The following is a 13,000-nucleotide window of genomic DNA, read 5'->3' as shown; positions in this document are numbered from 1 at the left end:
GGGGATAGAGTTGGGGTGGGCAAGAGGAGGAAGAGAAGACCGTGGTGACAAGAGAGTGGAGAGAGTGACGGACAGGAGGAGAGGAAAGAGAAGCCGAGAGGCGGGGGATGGAGAAAAAGTTCCGTGGGTGCTTTTATCTCAGTCCGCATAGTTCTGGGCTGTGGCCAACACCCCCACCCCCCTCCAGTTCTGATTAGTTTTCTCAGTATTTAAAAGTTCATCAGTTGTTCTTATCTAATCTATAAAGGAATAGTCGCACCCACAGAGTGGGAGATTACGCTCCCAGCTACCTGGCCCACACAATGCCGCCGTACCCCTTCCCAGGGTAGCAAAGACGGTGGAAAAATCTGGAAATGGTTGGCTTCCCTCATCTCTGCCTCACTTGTAGCAGGAGAACTCGCTCCCCTTGGAACAGGAAAAGCTGCATTTTTGGCCCCGACAATAGAATGGAATGATCGCTGATATATTCCACCAGCAGTGGCCGAACGCTCCGGGCTCTTTTCCTTCTGCGGAAAGGGGTTGTTTCCGCATATTCTGCTTTAGTTTGGTAACATTTAGGTACATAGTTTCTGTGTGACTCAGTTTTGTCTCTTGATGTTTTTCTCGAGGGGTATTTAGGAATTCCCAAAATCACTCCAAAGAAAATTATGGGCAGCCCCTTACATCAAACTTCGCTAAGTCTGGATAGACCTCAGGGATCTAGGAGGGTGTCAAGGAAGGGGTGTAGAAATGGTGTCTGGTTGACCTGAGATTGATGTGGCGTGGATTGGATTGGTGAAATTATTCTTTAACTTGGAATTTATGGATAGCGTGGGTAACGATGCAGCCACCAGTGTCTGAGAAATACACGACGAGTAGGCGGGTACTTCTGAGTAATATCTGGTAACACTACATGATGAGGGAGAGAGACAGAGACAGAGAGGACATCATTGCTAAAAAGGGATGTGGGGGTTATAAACAAGGTAAAGGGTGCAAGACATTGATTTCAAATGAGTGACACAAAAGGCTATGACTGCTCCAAATAATGGAAGGAGGTGGTGAAAGAAACCCCAGTCCTGGGAACCTCCAGTTGCCTTTTGGGACGTTGAGTTTTAGTGGGTTGTTAAGAAATGAGATGCAGAAAGACCCTCTGGTCCTTCTCCATATCCTGCCTAAGAATTTCAAATGGAAAAACCTGCTCCACAAAAGAAATCTTTACATATCTACCTTAGTCTAATTTGAATTTAGAAGGGCAGAGGGGAGGGTGGCAGGCTGGGGCCTGTTGGCTAGGTCCCCCCAGTCCCACTGTCTCTGAGTCGCCCAGCAAGAATTTTCCTGCCATGCACGGTCCCCTCTTCCTCAACTACCCGTAAATCGCCCGTTCTCACTTCTGAAATTGAATACCTTGTCCTTCCCCCTTTCCTCCTCTGACCAAAACGCCTTATATACCCAGTGTTGCCTTGCTGTCTTTGGAACTGTCATGCTTATGTGAACTCCTTGTAAACATGTATTAAAATTTGATTTTTCTCCTGTCCATCTATCTCTGTCAACTTGATTACTAGCTCAGCTAGAAGAACTTAGAAGGTGGAAGGAAAAATATTGTTTTTATTATTATTTCTTTGTTTTTTTGAGCCCCCACAATGGTAAAGTAGAAAAGTTATATTAAGGATAACTTGCTTCCTTTACAAGTGGCTATATGAACGACTTCTACAATTTAAATTTTTTCACTTATTCCTGCATCATTTGACTTTTATTAAGGACCCCCTCAATGCTCTGGCTAAAGGGGACATGATCATTAAGGCCCTTGTGTTTTAATGTAGTAAGTATGACTTGAAACTATATTAATGTGAGATAGTCCTGACCAGATAAAATGGCATGAAATTATATGGCAGAGTATTTGAAATGAACTTGGGAAGAAAGTCGGAAAACTGGTTTGTTTCCCACATTTGAAATTGCGAGGAAATGGTGGTAATAACCTCTGTAGTTGGCTTGGTCTGGACCCTGGCTCCCTCATTGACTAGCTTGGACTGGTCACGACAGGTAACCTCTCAGTTTCTCCATCATGAGGGATTTTGGCAGAGTTTACTTTATGGGGCTGTTCTGAGGACTAAAGGAGTTCATCGTGTGAAGCCTCAGAACAATATCTGGCACATATAAATTAGCCACGTCAGGAGAGCAATGTTTCCGTTCGCAAAAATACCTTTAGCTTGGAAGAGCTCCTGGGAACGCCACTGTACAATGGGAGAACTGGGTTCGTAAAACTGGACCCTGTGCTGCCAGGCGCAGGCTACATGCGTTATCCCGAGTAATCCTCCCAAACAGCCTGCAAGGTCAGGGCTAGCAAGGGCCCATCCCCACTTACGGATTAGGAAACAGGGAGGTCACATCACGTGCTCAGGATCGCACGGCTAGCCACTGGGATTGCTGGCCCTGAAACTCAAGCCTTTCCACCTCCGGAACCCACTGCGCAATCCCTGCACCTACAGCCATGGGGATTCTTTGTCAATTAAGGCTTCTCCGCACTGGACTTTATCAATGGTTGATTTGCATTTGATTCGCCTAGTGGAGAACTCTCCCAAAGATCTGTATTCACATGCGAAGGATGCCATACTTCATAGTAAAAAAGGATGGTGCCTGTGTTGGTAAGTCAAGCAGTGGTGATGAGTGGCTACGGTCAAAGCACTGGACACCTGCCCTGGAGTCAGTCTGACGTCTCATTGAACTGGGGGGTCATAACGTGCCAGCTTCAGAAGCTGATGTACTAATTGACAACCTAACAAAGAAGAAGGGGAAACCCCACAATGGACAGTTACGCATTGGAAGGCCTTGGGCACTTCCCAGAATGCCCAGGTCCCTGGGTGCAGCTGCAGCGTCGCCTCGCCGCATGCCCTTGAGAGTGTCAGTCTTGGGCTTCCCCTCAGCCCAGCCGTGAGGACGCCATCACCCAGGCGAGCTCTCCGTTGACGGGCAGCTTCTTTTTTTTTTTTTTAAATGATGCTTAGCAAAAACTGAAATCTGGCTCTTTATAACACTTTTCTCCTGTGATACATTTTTGGTTTTGGAGGAATGCAGAGTAAGTCTGGTCCACATTTCCCAGAGGGGCCTTGGTCTTCTTGTTTCCAGACTAAACACACATCGTTTCTGCAAAGCATCCTCATGCACCGTTATTTCCAGATGCTCGCCAACCTACAATCCCTCCCCTTGCCTAGCAGTCAGGACCTCACACTCTGGTCCACACCCTCTTCCCTCAGCTTCATCTCCTACTACAGTCGACCCTATTCTTCCAGGCAGCCTAGACCACTCAGAGTTCCCTAGACGTGTGGAGTTTTCCTGTCTCTGCGTCTTTGCTGTGAAGGCTTCCTTTGTTCTCGTCCTCATTTCCCGTGGAAAGCCTACCACTAGCCCAGCTCCTGAATTCCCACAGCACTTTCTCTGTGTCTCTTGGCTTCCATAACCTGCTGCATTTCACTGTCATGCATGTACCTGTCGGGCTTTGTATTTAAATTCCCGACTCCTCGAGGCTAGAGACTGGCTTATCTTCCCATCTTTCTTTTCCACACCGGTTAGCACATGGCCTGCCCAAAACAGGAGCCCAGTAAATAAATGTGTCCTGGATTGGTTTCAACACCCTCTTAGCAGCCACTCTGCTTTGTCAAATTCGTTCCTGAATGTTCTCGGAACTAAATAAATTATCCCAATGCAGTGTGACCCGTGTGGAGTACGGTGAACTATTAATTCTACCGAGGAAGCCCATGACTACATTCATTCTTTTTAGCCACCAGGTCCCACTATGAGTTCATACTGAGCGTTTAGTCGCATGAACTGCTGCCAAGCTCAGCCGCTCCCCATCTTGCAATCATACAATTACCTTGAGTCTAAAAGCAAAAATGTACATTTATTCCCTGCTCCATTTCATCTTGTCCATTTCCATCCGGCAGTGCAGCCCACTGAAGTCATTCTGAACCATGACCATAGACATATGTGGTAGAAACTACGGTGGCAGGGCTTACTTATGCCATCTGAAAACACAATGTATGTGTCTTCCAGGTCTTTACGTTGTTGATAAAGGTATGGAACAGAGCAGGGTTTTAACAAATACACCAGGTACTTCACCAGGTGTCTTTCCAGGCTGACGTGGAGGCTTATACACTCAGCAGATCCAAACGTTCAGCTAGTTGAAAACCTACTTCACTGTTTTATTAGGTTCTATTTTATTGTCAAGGTATTATTGAAGACTCAAAAATGTTTGGAATAATCAAAACAAAATGTGTCAGGAACTTTTCGGCAGAATGTTATTATAGGAAGTTTTTTTATACTGTACAGAGGTTCCTTGTAGCGCATGGTTTCGGAGCTCACCTGCATCTACTCAGCGCTCATCCTTCAGGGTGATGAGGTGAGGGTCGGGGAGCAGAAGGGCAATGCCCTCATTAAAGCAGCCGGTGTGAATGTCGAGGCTTTCTGGCCAGGCTTGTTTGCCAAGGCTCTGGCCAGTGTCAACACTGGGAGCCCCATCTGCAATGGAGGGGCTGGCAGACCTGCCCCAGCAGCTGGTGCCGCACCAGCAGGAAGTCCTGTCCCTTCCACCACTGCTGCCCCCGCTGAGGTGGAGAAAGTGGAAGCAAAGAAGGAAGAATCTGAGGAGTCCGATGAGCACACAGGCTTTGGTCTTTTTGACCAAACCTCCCCTGCAACCCATGCAATAAAAAGCTGAACTCTGAAAAAAGAAGTAATGCCTTTCATTTATCTTTAATCCTTCCACAATAACAAATCAGCTGTGGTGTTCCAGATTACAGTTCTTCAATGATAAATGTACACGATGGTCTCTATTTATTTCTCTAGGCCAGGGGCCATCACAGCAGTGACTCAATAGATACACGACCAATGGAGGATGGCGGCAAACTGCAAGTTCAGAGGATGAGCACAATGAAGCAACGGCACCCAACCCACGAACCCATGCGTTATTTCAGTAACATCCACTGCAACAAGAGCTCGTTATTGCAACTAGTGCTGGGATGGAAATATACCACCAGTAGTTCCTACTCTCAAAAAATTCTTTTGTTGAGTAGATTAAGTCATATTCTCACCAAATAACCCAATGTTCAACTACACGTGACATAAGTTACAAGTATGAGAAAATTGTGGAACATGTTTAACTCACATGGAGAATAGAGTTTTTATCATGGGCATAAATTAAGGCAACGGATCCAGTGTAAATCCAGAGGCCACGCCGCATGAGGGGTTGCCCGGCATTACGGAGAGGGGGGCTTTAGTGACAAATGGCTCTGAGTGTGAATTCAGGCTCAGCCACTTGCTAGCAGGGAGACCTTGGGAAGTCTCCTCATCTGTAAAACAGAGATAATAATGACGTTGCAGAAGGGATAACAAGTAAGTGTGTTCAATGCCAGACATGCCTTTTATACTTGATAACTGCTAGCAATTGCCATGCATGTGAAAAAGTCACTGATCGGTCAAAGAATAAATCTGCAATCAAGATGATCATGTTTACTCCTTCCAGGTGGAAGAGAGTAAACGCAGTCTGAATGGCAATGCCAATGTTCTACACTCACGGCTCATTATTGAGGAGTAACCGTGAGCCGGGCTCTGTCCCAGGCTCAGGGAACCCTGTAGCTACGGAACCTTGATTGCAGAGAACACAATCCCACAGGGAATCTGCAAACACCCTTGGAAACCAAGTCTGTTATCAAAAAGCCAAAATTCAATGCCTAAAACTGGGGCTCTCATGGCTGAGGACGTCCAGGCTTTGGAGAGTGAGGCCCAGAAATCAAGAGGTTCAATGATGTACAGAATGGCACCAGCAGTTAGTGGTGAGGCTTGGATAGAACGGAAGCTTCACCGCGGCCTTTTGCAAAGCAGTTTCCAGCTTCGCTTCAGCACACCAATTTGGAACTGGTTTACCACAGATGCAGTTTTCCCTGGCTCGGGAGGTCACGAGCTTTCTTGGCAAGTGGGTTTTTTATTCTAACATAGAAAAATAGAAGCCCTGGCTGGCGTAGCTCAGTGGATTGAGCGCAGGCTTCGAACCAAAGCATTGCAGGTTCAATTCCCAGTCAGGGCACATGCCTGGGTTGCAGGCCACGGGCCCCAGCAACCGCACATTGGTGTTTCTCTCTCTCTTTCTCCTTCCCTTCCCTCTCTAAAAATGAATAAATAAAATCTTTAAAAAAAAAAAGAAAAAGAGAAAAATAGAGTGACTCCAACTGTTTACTCAGGGCCATCCCCAAGTGGCTTTCTTGTCTAGAAATACCGACAAGCTGCTGCGAGCGTGACTTAGGAAGTAGCAAGTCAGCCGAAAGGAGGCGAAGTAACAAGCAACACGGTCTGAGAAACAGGCTTCCAACTGGTGACAAGGCCAAGGCCTGGTCAAGGAGAGCGCCTTCACGTGGCCTGGGCCAGGACTGAGGAAAGGATCCTCTCTAGGCAGACCCCAGGTGCACAAGCAAGGACAGGCCTGACCCTTGACACTCTCCAGCAAGGAGGCCAAAAGGGCCTTTGAACTTGACGTTTACAGCACTGAAGTGGAGTATAAGAGTGGCCATTATCACTAACATCAGTGCAGCGCCTATGGTTCTCATAACCATGCTTGCAGCCATGACTGCCGCTGAGCTCCCTTTGGGGTCCTCATGTGGCATGGATGACAAATGTTCTATTACTATCACCAATATTAAGTCCACTCCATAAAATGAACCTTGAATGCCGAAGCGATTTCCCCCACAGCCAGTCAGTGCTGAGACTGGCACAGAAATGAGTCTGGGAGGATGGAGAGCAGATGACAGCTAGTGGGGATGGAGGGTGGAGGGACTGAGCAAAAAGGAAAGAGGACTCATGGACATGGACAACAGTGTGGTGACTGCTGTGGGGAGGGGGACATAAGGGGACTAAATGGTAATGGAAAAAATTTAATAAAGATTATGTATTTTTTAAAAAAGAAAGAAATGAGTCTCATAGCTCCAAAGTTTGTGTTCTTAAGATCCAAACAGGGATTACCACAAGGAAAAGCAGCCAGAGCGAGCCTCCCCTTTTTTGATCGTTAGCTCTGCCCTCCCTGCTGGCCCCTCTTCTACTTTGCAGATGTGAGCACCTCATTTCTCTGCAGGGGGCGGGGTGGGGAGATCCAGGGCCTGGAGTCTGTGTGGTTTAACTGCTCTGTGACTTCCTTCCTCAGCACCTAGCCCAGCCGCCTGGAGGAGCCCAACGTGGAATGAATGAATGAATAACCGCAGCTGCCGTGCACGCCCCAGAGCACAGCGCAGGGGGGACAAGGAAGGGAGTGGAGTGTGGAGACAGAGGGCAGATGCTGCGGGCCTGTTTCCTGCGTGTGCAGGGGAAGCACAGGGCTGCCGCAGGGCTTGACGGGGAAGGTAGAGGGAGCGGGGCAGGGGAGCCCTGAGAAGTGAACCCACAGTCCCTGTAAATGCCGCAGGAATGCTGGTGGACTGACTCTCCAACCCGCAGAAATGTCAAGTATTTCAAGTAGGGAGATAAGGGGTGTAAGGAAGCGAGATGAATGGCATCGCCCTTCACAGGGAACTGGGCTGCCGGATATACAAACCCAGCCCTTCCCCTACCACGGAGTGTCTGAGGCCTGAGGACATGTCCACCGGTCTAGTCAACTCACTGCGGATTCCAAGGTGCCCAGTTTTCTCTCTTTTCCCTAACAGCCCTGGAGGGGTGTAAGAACCCCCTCAGAAGTGGGTCCTGTCTTCTGGAGTTAAAGCTGATTAATAAGAACACGTGACCACTTTTGGTTTTTTCATTGATAATCATTTCTGGCTCATTTGAGACCGATTTATTGAGCACTTACTATGTGTGCCAGGCCCAGGGCTGTAGACGGAACTACAACCCAGGGCTTGCTCTCTGGGCTCAGCCCCTGGGGAGTGCAGCATTCCGCAGGCACAGCGGGGCTGGGTGAGCCACGTTGTGGGGCTGGGATGGGGGACACATATGGGGGCGGGGGGAGAAGAGAGGAGCCCTGGAGGGGGGGCTCGGGGAACTGTAATAACCGATAAGCTCCAGTTCCGGCCACGCTTGACTTGGCTGTCAGGGGCAACTGGAAAAGCTCACTTAGAAAGGAGTCCCACTTAGTGCCAAATTGGATCTGCCTGTGCATGTTTACCAGCTGGACTTTGAGAGCCAAGGATTTAGTAGCGGTGGCGTCAGAACCAATAAATAGGTTAGGAGAACTCCTGAGGGGTAAGTGTGGAGTCATGCGTTAGCTATTTATGCGAACACTGGAACACATCGAAGGCATAGAAGCTGTTGAATTTTCATTATGAGACATGAAGGAGCCCCACATTTGAACACTAGTACCCTTTGCAACACTGCCAAACGCCTAGCATCTGTTCAAATTTATTAGGAGCCGTTTTCTCAGGGAGCGAATGAGAAAGAATTGCAAGCAGCTGCCTAGAAGTGTGCCGGCAGGGGATGCCACTTCCTTCCACTCTGCAAACTGACAGTAAGTGTGAACTTCTTCATTAACACCAGTTACTAATCACTAATCACGGACATGCCCCAAAGTCCACAAAGCAGACAAGCTAGGAATTGAATCACAAAGTGTTTGTGAGGTCAATGCTTCTAAGAGGTCACATTACAACTTCAGAAGGAAAAAAGGCATTAGAAAGCAAGCTAGCAAATCAATCTGACCTCTCACCTTCGGTTTACGGAAGCTGTACCTACGCTCTCCAGTGGAAGCGTGCCCGCCCACAGACCCCTGCCCTAGCCAGTCCGAAGCCTGCAATTCACATGTTAGTTTCTCTAATTCAACTTTTAGGGGTTTTAACTGTCCTTTGTTTTCTGGTGCCTAGGAATCAGTCTGGGTGACATTTTCTCCCACTGTGCATCTGGACCCTAGGGTCACTGTACAGGGAGGATAATGAAGCCATGTGACCCAGCAGTGTTAGTAACACAGAGCTATATTGGGTTACTTTCTTTTTATGAAACGTTTTAGGCCCAGATCGCGCTCCTGGGTAACTCTGGGAATTCTCCCGAGGCGCGCAGAAGACGTGAATCTACCTCTTTGTGTCTGTAACTCTACACCTGTTATTGATGCGGAGGGGAAAAGGAAAACACCAAACACACATTGTTCTATTTTTAAGCTGTTGTACTCAGTTCCAGGGAAGGGAAAGATGCCCTTTCTCCCCTTGAAAGTTACCAAGAGCCAGCTTCTCTGCTGCAGTAGAAACTCACTCTCCGAACTCTGAACAGACGATCTTAGGCCCCGAGGGAGAAAATACGGAGTGAGTGTGAGTGCGTGTGCGTGCACGTGCATACCAGTTGGAGCTAGGGGTGCCAAGATAAATCTTCCCTCATATCCAGAAATGCCGATCAGGGAGGCGGACTGGCCAGCAGTCAGAGAACGCCCCTGGAATGCTCACTGTGTTCAAGGCACACATGTCCCAGGGCAGAACTGCATGCCGTGGATTTAGCAGGCACTCCACCAAATATTAACGGAAAGATTGAATCAGTGATCTTTCCAGAAAAAGCATGGCAAAGCTCTTTGCCTGTTTAAAAAGAAGAAAAAAAATAAGCCAACTGCATAAATTGGCAGTAGGGTGCGATATTTCTCTAAGTCAAGGGTCCAGATAGCGGCTCCTCTGGTCTGGTGGTGCACTGGGAAGCAGTGTAACAGTTTCAGGAGAAGCCGGACCTTTGTTAGCCTCTCTGAAAAATGTTAGGCAGCCTATCATATGATTGTCCATGAAAGTGGAGACTTTCGTGACGCTTTCTAAAATAACTGAAGACTCTCTGGGATCTCAGAAAATGATTGTTTCAGCCCCCGAGGATGAAGCGCCAAGCAAAATGGTCCCTTGCTTTCACGAAACTTGTAGTTGGCTGGAGGAGATGGAGGAGCACAGTGGGGACACCTCCTGGGTCAAAAGGTTGCCTGACAGAAGTGACATCCAGAGTAAGACCTGAGGGTAAAGGGGAGGGGCTTCAGGGGCAGAGGCTGGAGAAGAGTCCAGGCAGACATGAGTGGGTGTGGGGAGAAGTGAGATGGAAAGGGAGAAGCAGGAGCCATACGAGACATGACCTTGAGTGCAAAAGCAATGTGGGGTAAGCTCCGAGTTGAGTTTGAGGAAGTTCATGCAGCCTTCACGTGAAAAAGCAGGTTGGAAAAGGGCAAGTCCCTGCGGGGAGAGGGGGTGGGCATGGGGGCTGGCGTGGGGACTGGCAAGGGAGTTGCTGCTGCAGAATTGAATTGAGATGCTGCTGTGTGGACCGAGGGCGAGGCAGCGGCCATAGTCAGAGGTCAGGGCTGAGGAGGTCAAGTCAACCAGCCTGGGGATAGGGGAGGAGTCAGAGCAGGGGGCTAAGCTCCTGGCTTAGCCCCTAGTTTCTACATGTCCTTTAATGTATAAAACAACTTTTCAATCGTTTTCCTACTCTTTCTGAATCTAAATAGCTGAATTTACTTTTGTTCCACATGCACTCATCATCTTCATCAAAATGAGCCGGCTCTGTAAAAATCTTCACACCTTGAAAGAGGCCGGCAGGTCCTTTCTAGGAAGGAGAAGGGTTTAGGACCATGAAGCGGGAAGTGGGTCTCTAAGCATGCTTTGCAGACAGCTCCAGGTAAGCATACACCTAGTGACTCGTCCGGCGGCTTCCTCCCCTTTTGAAACAAAAGAATTTCTGTGGGTGTAAAGAAGTTGATCCTAGGGACAGAGAAAGATGCTAAGCTATAGTAGGGAGCTGTAATGAGCAAAACCCAGGTCGTGGGGAGCAAACTGCAGGAGAAAAGGGTGGGGAAGACACAGAGAAAGAGAGAGAGGAGGAAGAGAAAGAGCCTGTGGATGAAGAGACTGAAAGGATGAGTAAAGCCATCCACCTGTGGTTTCATTCAAACCAACAAACTAAAAAGAGAGAGGTAAAAAGAAATGGGGATTTTTGAAAACTGCCTGGATAATATTATGAAGGGATTATTGTTCATTTTTAAACAAGTGATAATAGAGATTATGATCATATTTAGGGAAAAGAATCCTTATCTTTTTAGACATAAATGACTGCAACACAAACCAGTCTCCTCCCCAGACTGTAGGAACTCCCTATCCCGTGTCTACGACAGAAGGCTTTCACTCTCATCCTGGAGCTGGAGGTCAAGGTAGAGACGGTGGACAAGTCCACTCAACGTTTAATCTAGTTTCCCCACCCGCCTCTACACTAACAGTTGAACACGCCTGATACAAACAGTGAGGTAGACCGACAGTCCCAAACTTGACTTTCACATCTGTCCAGGAATTTATTCCTGAAAGTGAACCGTAAGTAAATCAATGTTCCTAAGAGTCTGAATCAAATTTTAAATGCACTGATGTAATCCATGTGGAGTATTTTATAATTCTTTATTTTCAGAAAACTCACACAACTATTCTCAACTGGAAAGGTACCTTTCCTTCCAGGGCTGGGGAGTGGGGCACATCAGCCTCAGGGTCTCAGAAAAATCTTTAGAGTCCTTTTAAACTATACACATTCTGTCTTCCCCACATCAGTAAGAACAAAAGTGAGAGATTAAGGTAGCTACTGTTACTTGCTAAAAAGAGTGCTTTTTATCACTCAAGTGTGGTGGGACTAGAAAAATTTTGAGAAGCCTTGATTTAGACTTCTCTTTTGGGTATTTTCTCAACGCGAACTGTATATATTGTACCTTGTCTTTCAACACGGTCAAGAACTGTTTTAGAAGAAATTTGTTGGGAAAAAATTTCCTGAAAGAGATAGAAAAATCTTTGTTTTTAACAGACAAACAAGCTGGAGAAAGGCTAGAGCCCTGCTCACTTTCCAATTCTGATCTTGTCAACCAAAGGAAGATAAGATTGTGTTTTCCTTTGGGAAGACTAAAAACAGGAATTTAATCTATTATCCACTTTTGTGCTAGACATAATTAACTTTTCAGAGAGTCTTTTACCCAAGAGCCAATCAGATAAATTCATTCAGCTAGGCTAGACTTGTGACTTTCATAATCAAACACACAGAAAGAACATAGCCAAACTATACAAGTAGGGCTGTTCATTATATGGAGTACAAAAAAAAGTATATTTGTGCTCTTTTTCTTTGCATGTTTTTTTGTTTGTTTGTTTGTTTTCTTTCATTGACATCTTAATAACCCTCGAACCACCCAGGTCATTAATGCAGGTACAGCCATGAGACGTCAAGCCGTACACACACTCCTCAGCTGAGTCTTTTCACAATGTGTGCGGTTGAAGGAAAAAATGGAGTGAGGATCCGCTGTCTGTCATGGCCAGTCACACGCTGGGCCTGCTTCGAGCCTCAACAAATCCTTTTCAGGCCTCTGCTAAGGAGGCTGCACGTCTTGAGTGTGGATGTTGACTGTCTGTGCATGTGGGAAGTTGGCGTCAGTAGCTCCGTGTCACAAGAAGGCCGGAGGGTTTATCCTACAAGCGCACTGTGTAAACAAAGCCCACCGGAGCCTTACATACCTCCCAGGGGCAAACAAAGCGTGTAGGAGCCAGACTCCTGCACTCTGCAGAGAAGGCCGTGTGGGGTGTGGTACGGAATGCATTCAGAGCTCGTCCAAAGGTCGGACTAATTACGGGAGCAAAAATGGTATATTTCTCAGGCTCAAATTAGTTTGTGTTCCAAATAATACTAGTCATCAGTAAGAGAGGCTCATGGACACAAATCTCAACTTTCCTTGAAGAGTTCCTAAGTTAAAGTTTTTAAACTTAAAGTTTGTTGATCAGAGTGGCATAGTCTTGCCTGTAGATAAAATAATGGAACATACAACTCCTTTTTACTTCCTTTCAACATTGAGACAGTACAATTATTTTTTAAAATAATAACAGAAGTGCTCAGAAGGATAAAATACTCTTTCTTGCATATTTATGTGTTTGCCCCGCCCCAAAGGATAAATACAAACCAGTGGTAAATTTAATGCTAATTAATGCCTTAATTAAAAGAAAATTCTAAGTGATTACATGGAAGTGCAGAACAGCTTATGTTAGCCCCCACTTTATAATGCTACAGGAAATAATGGGTGGTCCAATAACAG

The 13,000-nt window shown here is 46.8% G+C and overlaps 2 protein-coding genes across 2 annotated transcripts in view; one reads left to right on the top strand and one right to left on the bottom strand.

Annotated features, from left to right (window-relative positions):
* SLC1A3 (solute carrier family 1 member 3) overlaps positions 1-13,000 on the bottom strand; it is a 78,291-nt gene that overhangs the window by 26,066 nt on the left and 39,225 nt on the right. The window lies entirely within an intron of this gene.
* Positions 4,319-4,690, top strand: LOC123824907 (60S acidic ribosomal protein P1-like). Its single transcript, XM_045848336.1, has one exon. The coding sequence runs from the start codon at positions 4,319-4,321 to the stop codon at positions 4,688-4,690; it is 372 nt and encodes a 123-aa protein (XP_045704292.1).

Source organism: Phyllostomus hastatus, unplaced genomic scaffold (assembly GCF_019186645.2).
Source record: "Phyllostomus hastatus isolate PE091 unplaced genomic scaffold, TTU_PhHast_1.1 phas_contig_58, whole genome shotgun sequence".
NCBI lineage: Eukaryota > Metazoa > Chordata > Mammalia > Chiroptera > Phyllostomidae > Phyllostomus > Phyllostomus hastatus.
The sequence above is the reverse complement of the archived record's forward strand: the minus strand, read 5'-3'. Positions and strand labels throughout refer to the sequence as shown.

What these genes read in the sequence shown, in the direction of transcription:
- LOC123824907 (XM_045848336.1), top strand. Translation starts at nt 4,319, where the DNA reads ATGGTTTCGGAGCTCACCTGCATCTACTCAGCGCTCATCCTTCAGGGT.